At 45.6% G+C, this 22,409-nt stretch overlaps 1 protein-coding gene across 3 annotated transcripts in view; it reads right to left on the reverse strand.

Annotated features, from left to right (window-relative positions):
• ITPK1 (inositol-tetrakisphosphate 1-kinase) overlaps positions 1-22,409 on the reverse strand; it is a 603,720-nt gene that overhangs the window by 322,055 nt on the left and 259,256 nt on the right. For all 3 annotated transcript variants that reach the window (XM_078660084.1, XM_078660082.1, XM_078660083.1), the window contains one exon: positions 20,423-20,447. In XM_078660084.1, coding sequence (XP_078516210.1) covers positions 20,423-20,447 — 25 coding nt within the window. The remainder of the gene's footprint in view (positions 1-20,422; positions 20,448-22,409) is intronic.

Below are 22,409 nucleotides of genomic sequence, written 5' to 3' on the forward strand. Positions count from 1 at the left end.
TATCTAGTTTTATCAGTACTGACCTGCACATTTTTCTCAATAGTTGCACATCTGTCCAACAAAGTAATTTAAATAGGGGACAGACCTGGACTAGCACCATGACCCCGGCCACGAAAGGCCTAAAGCCCTTTCTCAGGTCTCAACACAGGAACACCACTCTTTAAAGTTTCACTTTGTTATTATATTGAAAGGTATCTGAAGTTCACATTAATCAATATCTTTTTAGGAATCAATGTCACTCCATGGTTCAAGGAAGATTTGCTCAGAGAGCAAATGCCTAAGGCTGGTATTGGGAAGCCTGAGAGAATATTCAAAATAAAACCGGAGCATCAAAATATTGATCGACTTTTGAAGATCAGTTTTGATTCAATTACTTATCATGGTATTATAGTGAAGGTCGACGAGCTGCATTCCATCAGATACAAAGCACTACAATAACACGTGAAAGATATTTTGTATATGCACAAGTGCTAGAGGTAGGTAAAGAGAATGCACAGCATGTGCGCCTTACATAAGGGCATGAATGCCAAAGTGCACGAAATATGCATAGCAAAGGGAGAATATGTGATGTGATACATGCAAGGCCTTAGTGGTAGGCACACGAGATAGCAGGGGTACAAGAGATCCGATTTTGCCACGCCACTACATTAATAAGAAATGTTAGAACTAGGCCTGGACAATATTTACAGGACACTGGCAAAGTTTATGTAGTTTCAAAAATTCGCGTTGCACACAAGTTGCCAAATTTCTCAAAATGTTTCATTTTTTGCACGCAGTAAGCTAATTCGCACAAAAAAGTCTTTCCATGAGACATTTTCTACTCAACCCTGTGCTTGGGTGTGGGGGGTGGGGGGGGGGGGGGGGGGGGTATCTAGTAATTAATTTACTTATGTAGTCTGAAAGTTGAGGTATTTGTTGGCTTTTCTTTATTGGTGCAACTGGTATTTAACACAGTATAAAGGTTTGGAAAACGAAATTACAAAATTCCGGAACTGGTGGCCTCTTGCCACCTGCGCCCCTTCACATCGCTACAATAAAGAAACATTTAACATACAGATTCCCCAGTGAGCCCGATGCTATCAGGAGCGTTGGCCCCACGCCTAGCCCTGTCCATCACACGCGGTTTTCCGCGGAAAAATACCGTGTTCCAGGCGCTCCCAGAGAATTGCCTAAACACACAGCGCATTCCACCCACGGGCTCTCCGTTTCTATGGGGCTCGGGGATGGGCGAGAGAGCGGAATGCAAATGATGACTGTAGCAAAATGTTCGAGCTATTTGCCTATGCAGCCTGACGCGCAGGCTGAGGTAAGTACCAGCGGCCGGGCGGGCAATGTGAAAAGAGAACACAATATCAGATGTTACTGAGCACCAGGAGGCAGGGAACAGAGTGGCCCTTCACAAACAGGAATAATGAATGCATTCTGCAGCTACAAGCAAGCAGCAGAAGGGAAGGAAGTCGCGAAAAGAAAATGGCGCTGCTATGTAAATAAATGTTAAGACCGTGTTTTTAAAGATAATAGGGAAACAGCAGAGTGGATGGACTTGACAGTCAATTTATGTTGCCAAATTTTTATCCGGCATTGAATTCAGAAGGGTGTAGTGACAACCGATTTGAAAACTGCTGAGAAGCCGAATAAACGAGAGAGCAACTCGACTTCTTAGAGAGAACAGGACAAGCTACACCTCCGAGATTGGCCCCACATTGGTACACTAACCTCGCACCACATGGGATACAATTTTAGGGCAACAGAGTTTTAAACTTTCGAATAGGCTTACTTTTTTGTAGCAGCATCCACACAATATAGAACATGCATAAAGTGCTAGATCACGAACGTCACTCACTTTTTAATTTGATACATTTTTTGGTCATGTTTGAACTTTGCATCCCAGTCCCCAAGTAGGGCGCTTGACCAGTCCGCATACAATGAGTGGTTTGGACATTCAAAATTATAATACTCTTGCGAGCTACTTTCATCCAATTGATCACATAAAACTTATTGAACGATTGAGCGAGGCTGGATTTGGATTGGTTGTGTGAACCCTTATAAAGAAAAGATATTATAACACGAAGAGGCAAGGATTTTTAGATCTACAGGCAGAAGACGTTTTGCTGAAGCACTCACCATACACTACAAAAAAAACAACTTTTCAGGCCTTCTGGAATAATGCGTCTACACCACTAAGTGATGCCATAAGGCTGCTGCTTTCCCTCACCTTACCATCAGAATCTCCGATAACCAGAATTGTAAATGTTCGTACTTTTTTGTGAGCAAATACGTATGGGATACCCCTTTTATTTATTCTAGATTCTGGTTAGATTACCAGTTGGGTTAGTTAATAATACTAGTTACTCAACATTGTTTTTTGCCTTTTTCTTAACGTACCAAGAAGATTCTGTGTGCGCTATAAAATACAATTTTAAACAAGCATTTGCAATGCAATAGGTCTCGCATTAATTAAGTTTGAGCTATTGGCATTGCTAAATATTGCAACACCAATTGCAACAAAAGTCTATAAATTGTAGGCCAAAAAAATGTGTATTTATTTTGTAGCAATGGTGGCATGATGCGCTTTAGATGAATATGTTTAAAAGTAAAGTGCGCCATACTGCGATGGCTACAATAGTTAATTGTGGATGCATTAACAATTGATGTGTGCACTGATAGCTGGTGGTGTGTGTGCCTGTAGAAAGTGTGCACTGATGGCTGGTGGTGTGTGTGCCTGGTGGAAGTGTGCACTGACGGCTGGTGGTGTGTGCCTGGTGAAAGCGTGCACTGACCGCTGGTGGTGCGTGTGCCTGGTGAAAGCGTGCACCGACGGCTGGTGGTGTGTGTGCCTGGTGAAAGCGTGCACTGACGGCTGGTGGTGTGTGTGCCTGGTGAAAGCGTGCACTGACGGCTGGTGGTGTGTGTGCCTGGTGAAAGCGTGCACTGATGGCTGGTGGTGTGTGTGCCTGGTGAAAGCCTGCACTGACGGCTGGTGGTGTGTGTGCCTGGTGAAAGCCTGCACTGACGGCTGGTGGTGTGTGCCTGGTGAAAGCCTGCACTGACCGCTGGTGGTGTGTGCCTGGTGAAAGCGTGCACTGACCGCTGGTGGTGTGTGCCTGGTGAAAGCGTGCACTGACCGCTGGTGGTGTGTGCCTGGTGAAAGCGTGCACTGACCGCTGTTGGTGTGTGTGTGTGTGCCTGGTGAAAGCGTGCACCAACGGCTGGTTGTGTGTGGGTGTGGTTGTGTGTGTGGTTGTGTGTTGTGGTTGTGGTTGTGTGTGTTGCGTTAGTGGTTGTGTGTGTTGTGTTAGCGGCTGTGTGTGTTGTGTTTGTCGTGGTGTATGTGTGTGTGGTTGGGTGTGGGTGTGCTTGTGTGTGTGGTTGTGTGTGTGTGTGGTTGTGTGGTAAATAAATAAATAATACCCTATTTTTGAATACATAAATGAATAACAGATAGCTCAATAAAATAAGAGTCAAGATTCGAGGTAGTAGGAGTTATGCAGGTTTAATACAGCATAAGGACAGGAACAGGACAACCTGCACAGGAATAGGATGGCAAGCGCTTGCCTGGGGCAGAATCAGGATCGGCGGAAGGAAAAGGATGACTTTTTTAATAACAGTGCATGAGCATATATACATAACGCAAACACATAGCATTACATTGCAATAGGCGTAGCAGTGGGTGGAGCAATAGGCGTGACGCGTAGCAGTCGCGAAAGATAAGGGTAAAAGTGGGTGTAACAGGGCGTATACATAGACATGTGATGCAAACGTAACAGAATATGTCATGAATAGGGCGGAAACATTGGAGGGGGCTACCTAAGGAGCCGGGACCTCTAACCTGGTGGTGTGCGCAAACTGGCAATGACGTATCACTAGGAGAAGCTGGGGGCTATGAACTCTGTGCTAGGAGCAGAGACTGAAGTCTGGAGAGTCAGGGCGACATGTACCTAAACAGTATCTAGTATCTGATGTTTAGAGAACATGTTGATATAAACTAGAAGTCAGGAGGGGAAAAGCTGACTTGATTCTAAGACTGGACCATGCATTATTCTACATGTAGTGCGTGATGAGGAATACGAAATGACCATTAAATACAGTATTTCTCTAACATGGAGCCGGAAAGGCTAGACAATGACGGAAACTATTGATGCAGTTCAGTAGCTTAGGAATGCAGAGAAGGAGGACTGAACTGATAACTGGAATCATAACATACTTTTGGCAGACTCAGAGGCAGAGCCAGGCTGAACCGGGCACTGTGAGGCAGGAAGTAAGTGAAGGGTCGATGATACAGGTGGGGGCTGTATCGCTCCTCAGCGAGGCTTTAGGAGACAGGAGCTGAATCTGATGTTCAGGCCCTTTTGAGGCCTAGAAACGGGGACTTTATAATGGAATAACGTGCACACTGAGAAACGTGGCAACGTAGCTTTACATAGGCCTGATATTCGTAGTATTCACGAGAACTGGAAACTGGCATACTAGGGGTGGACACAACTATAATTGCGTCTTGAATCGAACATGGGGAATGCATATGCATATTTAATCATGCACACATAACATATGATGGATGACACGTAAGGACACAGAACATGGCAAAATTTACTTTTCCACATTCCCTCCTTGTCACTACGTTTCCATCAGGAAACATCAATTTTCATGATACCATCTATCATTTCATACAGTATCATTTGCTCGTCTCGAATTATCCTGGAACGGGATTTAGAACGGGGCTTGGGACTAGGAATACAAGAGGTAGCACAAATGCCGCAAATCGCAGGGCCACATTGTATACAGAGGCAGCAGCTAAATATGATCGCTACTGCAATACCTAGAAAGGACAAGACTTTCCATCCCCATGCGGAAATTATATTCCAGAACCAACCGGACCATGTCCAGGTGCCTGGGTCTTGGTGTATCAGATGGGCAATCTTATGGAGTCTGGTTATAGCTGAATAAACAGACGGCGCGTTATTTGGAATGAAAATGCAGCAACTGGATCCGATGACTCTACAGGCCCCGCCCCTATCGGCCAGTATGACGTCAAGGACGAGACGATTTTGCAAAACGACAAATCTCATAGCAGATTGCTCTTCGGTTAAGTTACCTAGAGCAGAGGCAGTCTCATTTACTACAGCTTCAAGGGTTCTGGTTAACCTACGGATCAGTTTACTATTCTGGATAGGTCCTATAAAGAAGAAGAAACCTCTATTGAAATCTGTATACTGTTCTAGAGCAGTTTCAGTATAATCGACAATTGGGGACTCCCTTCTATGTCTAATGTGTACTAGACGTGTGTTTCTGTGATAATCAGATGGGGCTAGAAAAACAGGTGGCAGTAGGAAGGCAATGTAACAGGTTCCCTCCCAATCGAGGGGCAGACTAACATATGCGGTTTGACCACAAATAAAATAAGAATGACGTGAAGCTTTGAAAACAGATTTCCCACTGTCACTATATTTGACAATAGTAGTACATTCACTATGTCCTACATGTACAGAACCATAATTTCGGACACATAATTCGCCTTTGACTGGTAATACTGAAATAGCAGGTAAGTCTGGAGTAGTATCAGACTGGACATTCAGGACCATGAAATTCGAAGAATAATTACCTAAATTATACACTTCATTTTCTAGATCTAACCCGGTTCTGTGGGGAAGACCTTGCTTGTCTGGGAAACATGTACTGTTAAGAAAAGACATATCTGTTGAGGATGACGTTAACGTGGACCATGCTCCACACGAACCATTATGTGAAAAAGGATAAGGAAAGAGTGGCAGAACTCCCTTCGGCATCTGGAAAGGGGGGAGTCGACCACACACCCAACAATTAGTGGCATTGCTGGTCTGGTGTGAATAATGTAACATGCGGATAAAGGAATTATTTTGCATAGCGAGGCGGTAAGAGAGTTCATGAGGAGGTAGGTCACTAAACGTGTGCTCTACAGTAGCATTAGAAGACCTGTTTACATGAGGAACTGGAAGATACAAGTAAAATGCATAACTCGTGCAGGAAATCATGATGCTGAGAAATAATATAAAACATAGAAAAATGATACATCGGATTGAGTTTTGACTAACTCTCTCACTATGGGGGTCTATTTTATACATGTCAGAAACAGTCTAACCGTTTCACCTAGGGGAGGACTTAGACAATCAAACTGACTGACTTATTTTACTAGACCGGAGTTTTAGCTTGTACTCCTGTTGCGGAGTTTTCTCTAACAGGGGAGGGGTTGTAGCAATGTCTTTTGCGGGACAGTCCTTGAGAACAATATTTTGGCAATCCTTCAAATCCTGGGAAATGTTCTTTAAGACTGGTTTCAGTCCATTAAATTGTTTGACATGAGAAAGGTGCACCCAGCCTTTGCGACCTTCCAACTTCACGGCTGTACGGGTGGTGAGGAGGACCTGTCGGGGCTCTTTCCAACGAGGCTCCAGCGGACTCGATCTGTCAAAATTCCTGACCATCACCATGGATCCTGGAACGATTTTGTGCGGTGCCACCTCGGTATTGTCTGGAAATGCGGCGGCAACCTGTGAACGACATGAGTTGAGGGCAGACATCAAGGAAGCTAGGTAATCTGTCAGCATATTACTTGAAACATCGGTAATACTTCGGGGTCTAGGAGTACCCCACATATTAGGGGGGCGGCCGAAAACGACCTCATACGGGGACAGACCTGATCTGGAATGTGCGACCATGCGCATATAAAACAAAGCAACTGGCAGAGCTACCAGCCAGTCCACACCTTTCTCTTTGCATACCTTTGCGATACGAATTTTTAGAGTCTGATTATGTCTCTCTACGAGACCGGCTGCTTCAGGATGGCGTACACAATGAAACTTCCACTGGTACCCTAATAACAGGGAAACGTGTTTCATCAACTCAGATGAGAATGGCTGGCCGTTGTCAGAATATACGACTCTAGGGAGTCCATAACGAGGGAAGAACTCACGAACCAACTGCTTAGCAGTGGTCGCGGCTGTGTAATCTGGGACTGGATATGCTTCTGTCCACCTGGACAAAGCGCATACAACTACAAGGACATACTTGAAACCTCGACATCGCTCCATCTGAATATAATCCATCTGGAGGACTTCAAAAGGGTGGTCAGGGGGCTGGAATCCACCTTGTTCCACCGGGACACTTTTACCTGGATTAAACTGACAACATATCATACAGGTACGGACTTTCTGCTTGGCTGCAGCTCGTAAATGCTTGTTGAACCAAATATTCTGGATACTGTCTAACATAGCTTTTTCTCCTAAATGTGCTGGACTATGTGCGGTATTAATAATGACTTGAACCATAGAGTCGGGGAGAAACCATGTGGCTCTACCCTTCGTTAACCATCCTTGATCTGTCTGGACCCCTCCTTGTTCGGACCATTTCTTGATTTCTTCGGGAGTAGCATGTAACTGGATATCTATGACATCTTGTGTAGGGTCCTTAACTGTCATGCATGTGGTCGGATCTGGAGTGTGTGTCATGTTAACTGGAATGTCTGGAGTCTGTGCTGTAAACTTGGCTGTGCGATCTGCTAGATCGTTACCTTGGGAAATAATGTCAGTAACTTTCGTATGTGCTTTGCACTTCATGATAGCGATAGATGTCGGTAAATGTATGGCATCTAACAGAGCTTGAATAAGGAGACCATGCTGAATCTTGGTTCCATGAGAAGTCATGAAACCTCTCTCCTGCCAGAGCACTCCGAAGTCGTGTACGACTCCGAATGCGTAGCGTGAATCTGTGTAAACATTAACTTTCTGGTTCTTGGCATGTATACAGGCTTGTGTCAGAGCAACTAGCTCTGCTGCTTGAGCGGACAGAGTGTCGATGCGGTGTGTCTCTATTACTTCAGTGTCAGTAGTCACTGCATACGCGGCGACTAGTTCTCCTGTACTAGTTCTCATACATGAACCATCCACATAAAGTGTCAGGTCGGGATCTAATAACGGAATATCTGTCAGATCTTGTCTTGGCTTAGTCGTAATGTTAACTATTTCCACGCAATCATGCGTGGCAGAATTCGAATTAACTGATGGTAACAGTGTAGCAGGATTTAAAACGTTGCAGCGTCTGATTTCTATGTGTGGCTGGAACAGTGTCAATTCATAACCTGTTAAACGTGCAATTGTCAAGTGCTGAGTTTGTGTTCGGTTTAAAAGAACTTCCACGGAGTGTGGAACTTGTACTGTCAAGGTATGTCCTAAGACTATGGAATCACTTTGTCTGATAGCTAGTGCTGTGGCTGCAACTGACTTGAGGCACGCAGGCAGAGCCTGGGCTACAGGATCTAATGTGCTCGAAAAATAAGCACATGGCTTGTATTGTCCTGCTTGATCTTGTGTGAGAACAGATAATGCTGTACCTTCGCGTTCAGTAACGAAAAGTGTAAAAGGCTTACTGTAGTTCGGTGTAGCTAGAACTGGAGCTTGGCATAGGGCTTTCTTTAACTCATTGAAACTAAATGTATGTTCAGATGTCCAAGGGAGGACAGGCGATACGGCTGCCTCCTGTGTCGTCAACTGTATCAGTGGTTTGGCTAGAAATGCATACTGAGGAATCCATTGTCTGCAATAAGAAGTAAGGCCAATAAAAGCACGTACCTCCTTCTGGGTCTTGGGCTGAGGAAGACTCGCTATTAACTGGATACGGTCTGGTGTCAACTGCCTACCCCTCTTGGACAGTAAGTGTCCTAAGTAGACCACTTGCTGGACACAGAATTGAAGCTTAGAAGGGGACACCTTGTGCCCCATCTCGGCTAGGAAATACAGAACTGTCAGTGATGCTCGCTCGCAAGCACGTTCAGAACGGGCTGTGATCAGTAGATCATCGACATACTGGAGCAGGGCAGTGTCAGTTGGCATGTGAATGTTGTCTAGTTGTCTCTTGAGTGCTTGACTGTAAATACTAGGACTTTCTGTGAAACCTTGAGGAGCTCGTGTGAATTTATAGCTCCTTCCATTTAAACAAAATCCGAAAAGGAACTGGCTGTCTGGATGAATAGGAACACTGAAAAATGCGTTCTTGAGGTCTATGACAGTGAAGAACGTGGCTTCGGAATCAATGGCCGTTAATAGGGAAGAGATGTCTGGGACAACTGGGTACTGAGGAATAATACACTTATTAAGTTCTCGTAGGTCAATCACTAATCGATATACTGGGGGTGCATTTGGATCAGTACGTTTCATGACTGGAATGATCGGAGAATTACATACATTTGAGTCAGTTTCTACAACTACTCCTTGAACCATGAGCTCGTCAATAATTTTGGATAAGGCTGCTACAGCCTCTGGTGGCAATCTGTACTGTCTGATTCGTGGTAACACTACACCTGGCTTGAGAGTCACACGATAGGGTGTGATTTGCATGTAACCTACATCAGTTGGACCTTGCGCCCATAAGTGCTGTGGAACATTAGACAGTCTTGAATCAAAATCTCGTAATACATAGTGACCCTTAAAGTCACGTAGGAACAATCGTATTCCCTCTGGGGAACAGCATATAACTGCACCTAACTCTTTCAGTGTTTTAATGCCTAATAGATTTTCTGGACATGACTTAGTAAGTAACAGATCAGTAGTTCGGGACAATGGACCTACTTCTAGAGAAACTGGCTTTGAGATCTCATTTACGATAGGCTTTCCTGAAAATCCAAGGGAAACATTTCTTGAGCCTGAGAGCGGAGCCCCTGGAACTTCGGCGTGACTAATTGTGGTCCTACTTGCCCCTGTATCAATCAAAAACTTTCTGTCTTTCCCTAATACTTGACTGTGAACATAGGGACCTTCTTGATCTACAGGTATCTCGATGAGAGGCAAGCCTACCTCCCTCTCTAGGCTGTTTCATGAATACTGTTGGTACTCTGGGTACTCAGACTGTGCATACTGGTACATCTGCGATGTAACATGCTGTGTTGCAGCAATAGGCTGCGGTGCTGGAACTGTCTGTTGTGCATTCTGTGACTGAGGAGTCTGTGAAACTTGTTCTTGTCTAGGCGGACGTGGTCTTTCTTTAGTTTTACCGGTAGCTATGTTGTGTTTCAGAACTACACACTCGTTTATAAAATGGCCTGGCTGTTTACAATAATTGCAATTCCCTTTAACAGGAGCTGCTGGATGACTGACTTGATTCGGACCCCTCTTCTGACTGTCTTGAGGAACAGATTGTGCAACTAGTACTTTCATTTTCGTGTCTTTCATACGCTTTCTCTCGTGTTCTTGTTCTTCTCTGATTCTATTCTGGTGGTATTGGAGCATTTGCAACATCTGGGACGGGGTATTAGCTTGCCAGGTACTTTCGACTTTCAGAACTCGGTTTTTAATCGGTGGACTTGAATTCTCGACTAATTTAGTAACAAAAAGGTGAGGATATGACTCACTACTTGTCTTGAGGCCACTGTTGATACTAAAACACTTCTCAAATCTAGAATAAAAATCACGAATATCTTCGTCTTGTTTCTGTTTACAGGCTGAGATTGCATCCCAGTCCTCTTTTCTAGTTGTCAATAATCTGGGTAAAACTTGAATCAATAATTCTGGTAATTCTTTACATTTATCTCCAAGACCGGTACCTGGTACTCGTATCTTGTCTTCAGCTTCTAGAACTGCCCAATCGATCTTTTTCTCTCCCACCTCCCAATCTTTTTCCTTGAGCTTCTCATACACCCCTGCGGGCAACAGAACTTTTAACATTTTAATTATATCTGGATACGTGTATTCTCCCATACGGAGCATGTCTTTTAGTTCTCTATGGAACCCTGCTGGATCTTTATCATGACAGGGAATTAATTTCTTCATTTCAAGAAGTTCCATCTTTGTGATTGGAGTGTATACAAACACTCGTTGCATTTCGCCACCCGTTCCTCTAACTGGGTGGACTTCTCGTAACGGATTCTGTCTGTCTATGTAAAATGGTTTACTTTCTGGGGGTGAGACATGAACAAAATGCCGGTTCAGAAACGTTCCATATTTGTGGCGCTGTTCTAGAATGACACTGATTAAATCGGTACCTAGACCTCTCCATCTATACTGGAGTAACTCGTTCAGGATATCATGTAACGGACCTGGATCAGAATGTTGACCCTCATACAGAGTAATGAGGTGCTGGATCATATACATACCCACCAGTCGTTGCTCGGCCGGGGGCAGTTTCAGAAACATTTGTGCCACTATTTCGTCTGGAAAAGTGGTAGAATCAGTAATCCATCGGACTGCTGATCGAGCTAGTTCTTGTTCATGCATAGTGCTTAACTCACTGTAACCGATTCGTGATTTCAGGATGTGATCGGTAGCTTGAAATACTTGTTCTAGAGAACCTTGATCTGGTACTGGATGATGGAAAGTAGACTTGGGTTCTAGGCGTAAATGGCGATCTGGAAATCTGGATTTTCCTACATACGCTATTCTGGCATTCTCGTCGTCGATCTCTTCAGTATCAGAGTTACTTTCTTTCTCGTTTACTTGTGCTGCTTTACGTTGTTCGTGTATCTTTATTATTTCTTTGCGGATTTTCTTGTACATACTCTCCATAGCACTGATAGTCTTGTGCTTACCCTCGGCTATACTATTACTCCACTTCATCAGGGCTTTCATTTCGGCCTGATTATTGGACGGGTAATCTTGTTCTCTTATTAGACAATTAATCAGAAACTTTAATATCATGAGCTGGGTCTCAGCTTTCCTTTGGGACATGACATCACTAATACTTTCTGGATCTTCCCCTGTACGGATGAAACGATATATTCTGTCTAGATCTTCCTTCATATCTGGTAGGGTGACTAGATACTCGGCCACATTTCTTACGCGTAATGAATATAAAACCATATCATCTTCGCCTGGGACTGGGTCATAACAGCATTCGGCAAGGGATTTTCTTATTTCTGCAACAGACAGTCTGGGCGTACGTTGTGACGCTTGCATATGTAATTCGGCTGCCGTTAAACGCTTATGTGGCGGCGGGGTTCGAGGAGGACCTCCTCCTGCGGCCCCTAGACTAGAATCATCAACTGATGCTTTTCGTGCTGGCAAGGTGGGAAATTGAAATGCGGGCTGGACTTGTATGGCGGGCTGGACCGGGGGTACCGTAACAGGTACTCCGGTGTCTGGAGGAGCGGGAAGTGCCTGATTTACAGGGACTGGCGGAGCGGGAACAGGATTTGCATATTCTGGGACTGTGTCGTCCAAATAGGACGAGATGAAAATATCAGCTGCGGTTGGTTTGTGACGTAGCTTGGTCGGGACTAATGGTGGCGGGAAATTACTGGATGCCTCTGGGGTCGCTTTTGGCAAGCCCTCGGCAAGGAGAGGATACATACCCCTAATAAGGGCATGCCTCTGTCTGTCTGACTGTTCAGTTTTAACTCGTTCACCAATCTCGATTAATTCCCTTTCTTGGGCTCGTTCCAAGGATTCTCTACTTAATTCTGACTTTCTGATTTCTTTTTCGGTTCTTTTATGAGCTTCTTTACGCCATAACTCGATGGCATCTTTCTGTGATTGTCTGGCTTTCTTTTTCCATAATGCTTCTTCTACTCGCATGATGCACTCGGCATCCCATGTACCCGATACGGGCCATCTATACTTTTCTTCTAACTGTTTGGTATACTCTACCCATAAATCTAGATACAATATGGCGCTTATGCCATGCTTCTGATACATAAAGTGACCTGGACTGTCCCTCGGCGGAACAGGAACTGCTTCTTCTAACAAACCCTTTCTAGTTTTTAGCTGACGTGATCTCGAAAAGAGAGACATTGTAAACTTGAATCGGAACACAATACAATACACGAGGAACAATAACAATTGGGAGAACAATTCAGGCATACCACGACATTGGAAATACATTGAACAACATCATAACATAACAGTTCGGACAGAATATTACCTGGAATACTGAGAACAGAAACACAAGAATTTCTCGAGAACGGAACAGACTAGAGTTACTGGATGCACTGCTGAAACAGTACGGAACATACCGGTCCCATAAAGGGACGCATCAAGACCCGTATCCACCTAGGTGAACACTTCGTTTGTGAGTCTGTGTACCACCAACCCACGGACCAGAGTCAATTTAGATTGACCCTGTCTAGATACTACCCCAGTAATGGTACTCACCGGGCAGCAAGAACGGAAGGCCTCGGATCGGACTGGACTGCTACGACGACGGACGACGAACTTCGGACTTCAGTTACGGGTGGACCTCCGGATACCTCGGACCTTGGACTCTCGGCTTGGGCTCTGGTCGGGACTCGCCGCGTTCCTCCACCGTCTCGTTTGGATGCTGGACCGCCTCCTCCGTCTCCTCCGTGGGCCTGAGGGATACTTGAAGCAGAAATATCTGCATGTGCACGGTATGGTTCCGTCACGACGGCAGAGGGTCAGGGGGTCGGCGTGGCTTCACCGACGCGTGGGGAAAGGGCAAGTCCCTATTCGGGCGCCATTATGTGGTAAATAAATAAATAATACCCTATTTTTGAATACATAAATGAATAACAGATAGCTCAATAAAATAAGAGTCAAGATTCGAGGTAGTAGGAGTTATGCAGGTTTAATACAGCATAAGGACAGGAACAGGACAACCTGCACAGGAATAGGATGGCAAGCGCTTGCCTGGGGCAGAATCAGGATCGGCGGAAGGAAAAGGATGACTTTTTTAATAACAGTGCATGAGCATATATACATAACGCAAACACATAGCATTACATTGCAATAGGCGTAGCAGTGGGTGGAGCAATAGGCGTGACGCGTAGCAGTCGCGAAAGATAAGGGTAAAAGTGGGTGTAACAGGGCGTATACATAGACATGTGATGCAAACGTAACAGAATATGTCATGAATAGGGCGGAAACATTGGAGGGGGCTACCTAAGGAGCCGGGACCTCTAACCTGGTGGTGTGCGCAAACTGGCAATGACGTATCACTAGGAGAAGCTGGGGGCTATGAACTCTGTGCTAGGAGCAGAGACTGAAGTCTGGAGAGTCAGGGCGACATGTACCTAAACAGTATCTAGTATCTGATGTTTAGAGAACATGTTGATATAAACTAGAAGTCAGGAGGGGAAAAGCTGACTTGATTCTAAGACTGGACCATGCATTATTCTACATGTAGTGCGTGATGAGGAATACGAAATGACCATTAAATACAGTATTTCTCTAACATGGAGCCGGAAAGGCTAGACAATGACGGAAACTATTGATGCAGTTCAGTAGCTTAGGAATGCAGAGAAGGAGGACTGAACTGATAACTGGAATCATAACATACTTTTGGCAGACTCAGAGGCAGAGCCAGGCTGAACCGGGCACTGTGAGGCAGGAAGTAAGTGAAGGGTCGAGGATACAGGTGGGGGCTGTATCGCTCCTCAGCGAGGCTTTAGGAGACAGGAGCTGAATCTGATGTTCAGGCCCTTTTGAGGCCTAGAAACGGGGACTTTATAATGGAATAACGTGCACACTGAGAAACGTGGCAACGTAGCTTTACATAGGCCTGATATTCGTAGTATTCACGAGAACTGGAAACTGGCATACTAGGGGTGGACACAACTATAATTGCGTCTTGAATCGAACATGGGGAATGCATATGCATATTTAATCATGCACACATAACATATGATGGATGACACGTAGGGACACAGAACATGGCAAAATTTACTTTTCCACAGTTGTGTGTGCTTGTGGTTGTGTGTGCTTGTGGTTGTGTGTGGTTGGGTGTGACCACATAAAATACTGATCATTCGCACAAGACAAATCAAGGTTCATGACATAAAATACAGGAAATATCAGGAACATTTCCAGAGCTAACAGTGCAAATTGTTCACAACAATGCAGCATGGACAAATACTAATCTCCACGATCCAAAGGTGGCACTCCAGACAACATAAAGCTCTATAGAATATGAAAATAAAGTGCTGAAGTGACAGAGTTCATAAAGAGCAGGTAAATCAAACCTGCGAAAAATATCATAAGATGTTTCGAAGCTGACAAATGTTTATTCACAAATCACCAACTCTGTAAACACTGTGTTGCAGTTCTTTAAGAACAATCACCTACTCTAATCCAGTTACAAGGCTCTACAATCCCAATGGACGTCTTCATTTTAACTAACGACCCTAGGCGGACAAACATTTCAATCGGTAGTCTTCCCAGAAATCGGATCCTCCACAAGGGCCGACATCAAGGGATTACTACGGGGCGTATCGTTGAAGGGACCAAGTAGGTTACCAGTCCAAGGATCTGAAGCCGCAAATTACGCGAGCATCGCCTTTGGACCACGAACGCCCATGAGGCGGATTTCTACCGCTTTTTGAGTTTTTTTCTTCCAGAGTGGGGAGAAGACTACATTTTGCAGGTACACAATTTTTGTGCACCCATCTTTCACGGATCTAGGGCAGGGCGCCCCTTAGCGTGGGCGGACCACCCAGGTCCTTCTCTTTTTCCTTTTGGTCCTGACGAAAACCCACAATCATACGAGGTTGAAACATGTAGACCTAAGACCTATATTTTAATCACATAGCACACGTCGCTATTTTTTATTACACTACACGTCTTAGATACCGAAGTCTACCTAATTAGACAAAGGTATCACAGTTTTTTAACCAGGTGTCCAGTCACTCGGGAATAAAGTCTTGATGTGAGTAGATCTGGCCCCTTTTAAAACACTTACCCCTCTTTTATCACTGCACATATAAAAAGAGAAAATACCTGCTCCACTGTAATCAGGTGTCGTAGCACACCCTGTTGGCACTCGGCCTTCGGAGTGGGACCCCGATGATGAAGCATGTCACCAACTAGGTTGGTGAGTGAGGGGTCTTCAAAAAAGACATGTTATGCCTTATATCAAGGATTGGGCACAAGTGCTTAATTGAGCCTTAAACCTTTAGGCGCAGAGACGCTCTCTGCCCGCCTCCAGGGGGTACTCCTCCTTTTGTTTTTGTTCCGACACCATATCCACCTGCTTCAAAGAGATCACTACGACCCATGAGTCTGAGGTAAAACAAAATCCTTCAAATTGATAACTACTATATATCAGTCCAAGGTAATGAACGTCCAGAAAATATCTGCAACACCAAGGTTCGCAGCAGTCACATCAGCATTCTGGCCGGTCCATACACCTCACTCGTCAATGTCTCCCTTTCCTGGTGCAGAGTAGGGGCACCTAAATTCTAATACACAATCATAATCCAGTTTCTCTTAAATACGTTAGCTGTCCTATCCAATCCCCTGGTACTAAAGCTCCATCTACAACCTCTCATGCATTAGGAAGATGCAGACAGTCCTAGTCGCCCACTGGATCTCTGCATATCCAAAAACCACCCTCATCCTGAGGGACTTCCAGTCAAGCGCCTTATCCGAAGCAGCTTCCAGTCAAACACCTCTTCCTCAGTAACTTCCAGTCAAGCACCTCATCCAAAGCAATTTCCAGAAAACTTGTGAGCGGCTTCCAAAAAAGTAGCAGTACCTACCAAGAAACCGCAAGCACCATTTGATCTGAACAAGCTGGCTGAACATAAGGGAGGAACAGCTTATCTCCAGAGACCATGGGAAGACATGAAACCCAGACACTTTTTGACTTTTTCATGACTATTATCCAGACGGCCAAGGTAAGCATTATGAAGGTGAGCAGGAAATAAACAGAGCAGTGGCGGCTCCTCCACTAAGGCGCAGAAGCGTTGCCCCACTACTCTCAGAGCAATGCAACAAGGAAAAATAAAATTATAATAACATTGTTATTTAATTTTTCTGCACAGAGCCACGTTGTGGTGGGGGGAGGTGAGGGCTGGGCTGGTTCACAGGAGGAGTGATATGGGCACTACTAAATGCGCATGACGGTTTGGCAGGCTGTCTTGGGCCGGCCAAACAGCCATGCACACTTTGCATTTCTCCACCCGGCTGTGTTGCACAGCCAGGAGGAGAACTGTCCCAAGGCTCCCAAGCATGGCCTGTGCGGCCAAACAGGCCGCTCAGACCAATCACAACGCTGCTGTCATGATTGGCTTATCGAAGCCTGGGAGCTTCCTGCTTCCACGAGTCAGAAGGAAGAAGTAGTAGTATTTAGTACAGAGGAGCTGTGCCTCGCCACCTCACCCCCTGTTCCTCAGCAGCCGCCACTGAAAGATTTTAGTCTTCCTCATTACTTTAGGGATGATAGAAACAAATGTGATGCCATATTTCCCTAAAAACAAATGAGAACAAGTCTACAAAGTGTTTCTCAGACTGGTAATGTGTTATCCCCAAATATCCAAGCAGTTTGTGGATTATATTATTTCAGAGAACAGCTTTATATCTGGTGCTTTTAAGTTGCTTTTCAACTGAATAGCAGGTCCCAAAGTGTCATTTACAAGGTGTGCTTTTCCCACAACACCAAGCCGTTTTGACAAAAAAACATTTAACATTTTGCTAGCCCCAAGTGTCAATTCCAGATGCACCTCAAAGTAAAAACATGTTTAAAACAAGCATTTACAATGCAACGGTTTCGCCTTTGCAAAAGTTAGAGCTATTGGCATTTTAAATGACAACATTTTTATTTATGTGTTGGTTTTGAAAACAGATAAATAAATGGCATTGTCATTTACAATGCCAATAGCTTAATCTCTCGCAAATGCCACACACACCCACAGAGAGCCCCCCCCACACACACACACAGAGTCCCCACACACACACACACACCCACACAGAGCCCCCCCACACAGAGCCCCCCACACACCCACACAGAGCCCTCCCACACACCGCCCCCCCACACAGTGCCCCCCCACACACCCACACAGAGCCCCCCACACACTGCGAGCCCCCCCACACACCCACACAGTGCCCCCCCCGCCCCCAACATTGGGTGTTCACCAGCATACATGTGTAGTATAATGCGAATATTTAGATGAGGGTGTATTGTAATGTTTGCCCTCTTAATTTTCTAAAACACGTCAGTCGTCGAAGTATGTGTGCAGGTTTATCAGTTAAATAAATGTGGAAACAATTTTACAACCACATTTATCCCCGAAATATACAGTAAATATGGATAAATAATTATAAAAATGGCCCAAACATAATTATGGATAAATACAGACGGAAATGTTTAACAAATGCCATAAACCCGGAGCCTTAATTATACTCCAAAAAAACTAAAGCACATTTCAGTTACAGTACATAACTCACCAACCCCAGTACAGACATATCCCTCACAATCCCGAGTACATACACTGGCACAATTGCACGCACACACACTCAAATCACAGCCCTTCGTAAACTAAAATCACAACACTATAATAATATTATTCCAATAATAAAACCACACACCCCTTCCACATCTCTCATGATTCCTACAAATATACCCTATGTGATGTGACCGGCAGCTACAGCCCCAGTAGAAGTGCCACAGTCCCGTGTTCAGCCTCATCCCTTCACAGACCCCTCCAGTCAACCACAGTCCCCAGTACATGCGTCAGAGTGGTAAGTACACACCTCTCGTACGTCAGTAATCCCATCACAGGCCTCATCCATAACAACCTCCAGTATATCCCAGAGTCCTGAGTACCTCCACTTGTATCTCAACACAGACCCCCTCAGCCCATCACAGCCCTCTTCCCCCATAAAAGCAAGAGAGTTCCAAGTGCATGTTCTATCACAGCTCTGCATGACATCACCGACAACTTCAGCTCACCAGAGCCCCAGTACATGTTACGTCATACCGGTGTATCCCAAAACAGACCACTTCAGCCTACGATAGCCCCCAGAGCAAGCGTCAGTCTAAAACGCACATCCCTCTCAATGTACATCATGTATCCTACCACAGACCCCTCGTGTGCACCACCGACCCCTGCAAAGGCAGCGGAGTTCCAAGCACACGCGCCAGCACACCCATGCACACCATCAGACACCTTCACTCCGGTTACAAGGTGAGTCCATGCCATTATTAACACCGTTTCCTATTCCTAGGATTTTCTTAACCCCCTTAATGCATTTTGGCAAAGGGAAGTACTGTCTTGTTTCCCCTCAAGCGACTGGACTAGCACACCTGAAAACAATGATTAGTAAAAGGAAAGTCGTGGACTGGAGCACTGTCCCGGACCACATGGAGTAATTCGGTAAACAGTGAGTGCCCTTCAGTATTTCCCGCACCAGAGCCAGAGTGTACCCTACCCGACCCAGCCCCCTACCCGACCCAGCCCCCTACAGTTCGAGTACCTGCGACTGCAGCCCCTGCTTGTGGGTTCACCAGAGCCCCCTCCGTTGGGATTTTCAACTTCCAGCCCCATTGTAGGTCTGCACCGCAGACGGGGTTCTCTTCTCGCTACCTGGCGGAGGCGCCTCGAATCTCCGCGTCCTGTCCAAGGCGCTACAATTCTGTCGGGCTGGGGGTCTCGTTCTGACAGACCCACCGAGTCTCTTGACCCGCGCTGCAGGTCTGTGCTCCCTGAAGGTCTCGTGGTGGGCGCCTAGTCTCTGCTGGCGTTGTGCGCGCAGCGCTGCGCTGCCTCCGCTGGAGCTGTGCGCACACCTCTGCGCTGCCTCCCCTGGGGGCTGGTTCACGTGTGCCGCCTCCCTCCAGTAATCGGCGCTTCCCGCTCGCAGGTGCGCGCTGCCTCTTGCCTCCAAAGCGGCTCTTTTCCCCGCCAGTGGCTCTGCGGCGGCCTCCCGCTGGTGTCGCCCATTACCCCCACCCTCTGCCACTCTCCCAGTGCCAGTTGCGCCCCTCCCCTGCTTGCTTCCAGCAGCCACGCTGCAAACACCAGACCGCAGGGCACAGCAGCAAACACGAGGCGAGGCAAACTGCCACACGCTTAATTTATTATCACATATCCGTGCAATGGCCCTTCTACTTACCTTTTTAAATTGAGAATTAATGGCGGGAACAAATGGATTGCTGACGGCGGGAGGAGGGCGGGATAACTCCTCGGCGAGAGGAGTGGGCGGGAGGGAGGAGGCACGGACAGTGGGCGGGCGGGAGAAGGCACGGACAACGGGAGGGAGGGCGGGGGATAAACAAATGGATCGCTGACGGTGGGATAACTCCTCGGCGAGAGGGAGGGTGTGGGGGGCGGGACTTAAAAAGAAGAGTCAGAAACGCCCACGATTCGCGTCGTGGCGGGGGAAACAGTGATGGACAACCATGTCTTCCAATGGCTAGCCTCCATTTATGGAGCTAGCAAATGGAAGAAGGGGCGGGTCCAAGTCCCCCATACTGTTCTAACATTAGATTTCGCCTGCGCGAACGTTGCTGCGCAGCGGACGCCAGGCGAAACCTAAAAAGCAACCGAACTTCCCAGGGCTGCCGTCCCGCAATTACTTCCAAGTCAGAAAGGACATTGAGCAGTCCCTTCACCTTCACCACCCCACAGACCTGCATGGCAAAGAAGCCAAAGCCATCAAAGTCAATTTTACTGCTTCAGAGAGGCAAATTAATACAATGGCAAATGGATGCCAAAATAAATGTCTCTTACCTGTATGACTTCTATTCCTCTTTTCCTAGAAAGAAAAAAAATAGACTAATTAGCGATTGTTGCATTGCCTATTGATACTGTATCTATGCCATAAAGAAAATGGAAAATAAGGGATACCTTCATTAAGAAAAACATGCATACATTTGCAATGAATCATCGTCCCCAAATAAAATCCGATTTAAAAGTGGTCACAAATAATCGCTCAATAAAGCATTAGAGAACCACTGTCTGTATTCTGTTGGGGTAGGAATATTTTTGATTGTATTTTAGAGGAAATCAATGAGGTCTATTAACAAATATATTTTATAGGTGTGTGGAATTGCTGATTTTTCTTGCAAAATGCTTTACACATTTTGCAAAATTAAGCTTAAAGCGTGAAGTCTGGTTAACCAGTACCTTATATAACTGTTTCACTCCACTTAAGGGCATATGTTCAATAAAAAATTAAGTTGCACGAGTTATCGGCATAAGACTGTTTCAAGCAGACATGGTCTCTCAAAGCAACAGCTCTATAGCAAGCTAGTTTTCTATAGCCATAAATTATGCAAAAATCACATGATGCATTAGTCTGGAATTTCGAAGACATAATTTAAATGCTATCTAGGTCTAATAATAAACAGCTTCCTAGAACTACCAGTCCGACTCATCCGTCTCATTATTTTTGTACTTTTTTTTGCAAACAGACTAACACAGGAACCACGGCAAATGATTTTTCACGGTTTTATGGCATTATGTGTATCACAAGGTAAAGTGCGTGAAATTATTGCTGGTGACAACCTTATGCTCATTACACATCCGGGCGGAAGTGCCCAGAGAACCACATTTCTGGTGTTCTAACAATGCAGTAGTAAACATAACTGAAAGACGACCGTTCACACTATATTTCACTATACTAATTCACCACTAACCCTTTATGGGTTCCGGAGTAGTGTGCTACTCGCTAAAAGAGCACTTCAACACCCCATCAGGGGTATCAAGCGCTGTATAAATGCAAACCTTTTTCCCTTTTCTATCCCTTCACTATCCAAATAACTAACATATTGACCACTCAAATTACTTTCGTTTTTCACTATACTGATTCCCCACTAATCCTTTATGGGTTCCAGAGTAGCGTGCTACTCGCCGAAAATACGCTTTGAAGCCTCGTAAGGTAGTAAGCGCTGCGGCTAAATGAATGCATTTACAATACAATACATGGTAAACCTGCATGGGACATGCACCATTTAAATCAGGTGCATGACACACCACTGCCAATGTCACAATCCTCCATCTAAAAGCTTTGGGGGTGCCGCTTATCCACTTGCAACTTTCATTTGTGGCCCTGCTGGTACTGGTGCTGTAAATGCGCCTAGATACTTAAGAGCCAAATCCAATCTACTGGCCAGAAATAGCTATGGGCACTGGGCCCTCCACTGTGGAAGCACAATTAAGTCCTATCTGTACAAGCCCTTCTTGGAGCAGGCCTCTTGTGCTACCATTGGGTGAGAAGCACCACTTTGGTGACATGATTATGCAGGCCACTGTACAACCACCACACACACACTAAACCATCAAACAATATACTTGGTTATGGGGTTCTGTGTGTATCCATGTCTGATCCATTATTCCATAGAAACAGAAAAAGAAAAAAAAAGTAGAACTCATGCTGGAACATTTAGCTCACTGCTAGAAAGCATCAATGCCTGAGCAAGCTGTTAGACTGGCATGCTGACCGGGCAGTGCCCTGCCCCAGGTAAATCCTCGTGGAAGCAGACATTTTTAGGTCTCGCCTACGACTAACGCGCTGAAAGCGCGTTCTCGCAAGCGAGAACTATAGCCGTCGTCTCAGCAGTCTGAGACCGACGAAGGGATACAAGACCTGGCACCGCGCAGCGTTTTTCCATAGGATAACGTTGTGCGCGCGGCCAGGTCTGGTCTCCACGGCATGGCACGGCAGACAGGATCACGTCGCGCGCCTCTCTGGAATGCAGGGGAGTCTGCAGAGAGG

Source organism: Lissotriton helveticus, chromosome 9 (assembly GCF_964261635.1).
Source record: "Lissotriton helveticus chromosome 9, aLisHel1.1, whole genome shotgun sequence".
Taxonomy (NCBI): domain Eukaryota; kingdom Metazoa; phylum Chordata; class Amphibia; order Caudata; family Salamandridae; genus Lissotriton; species Lissotriton helveticus.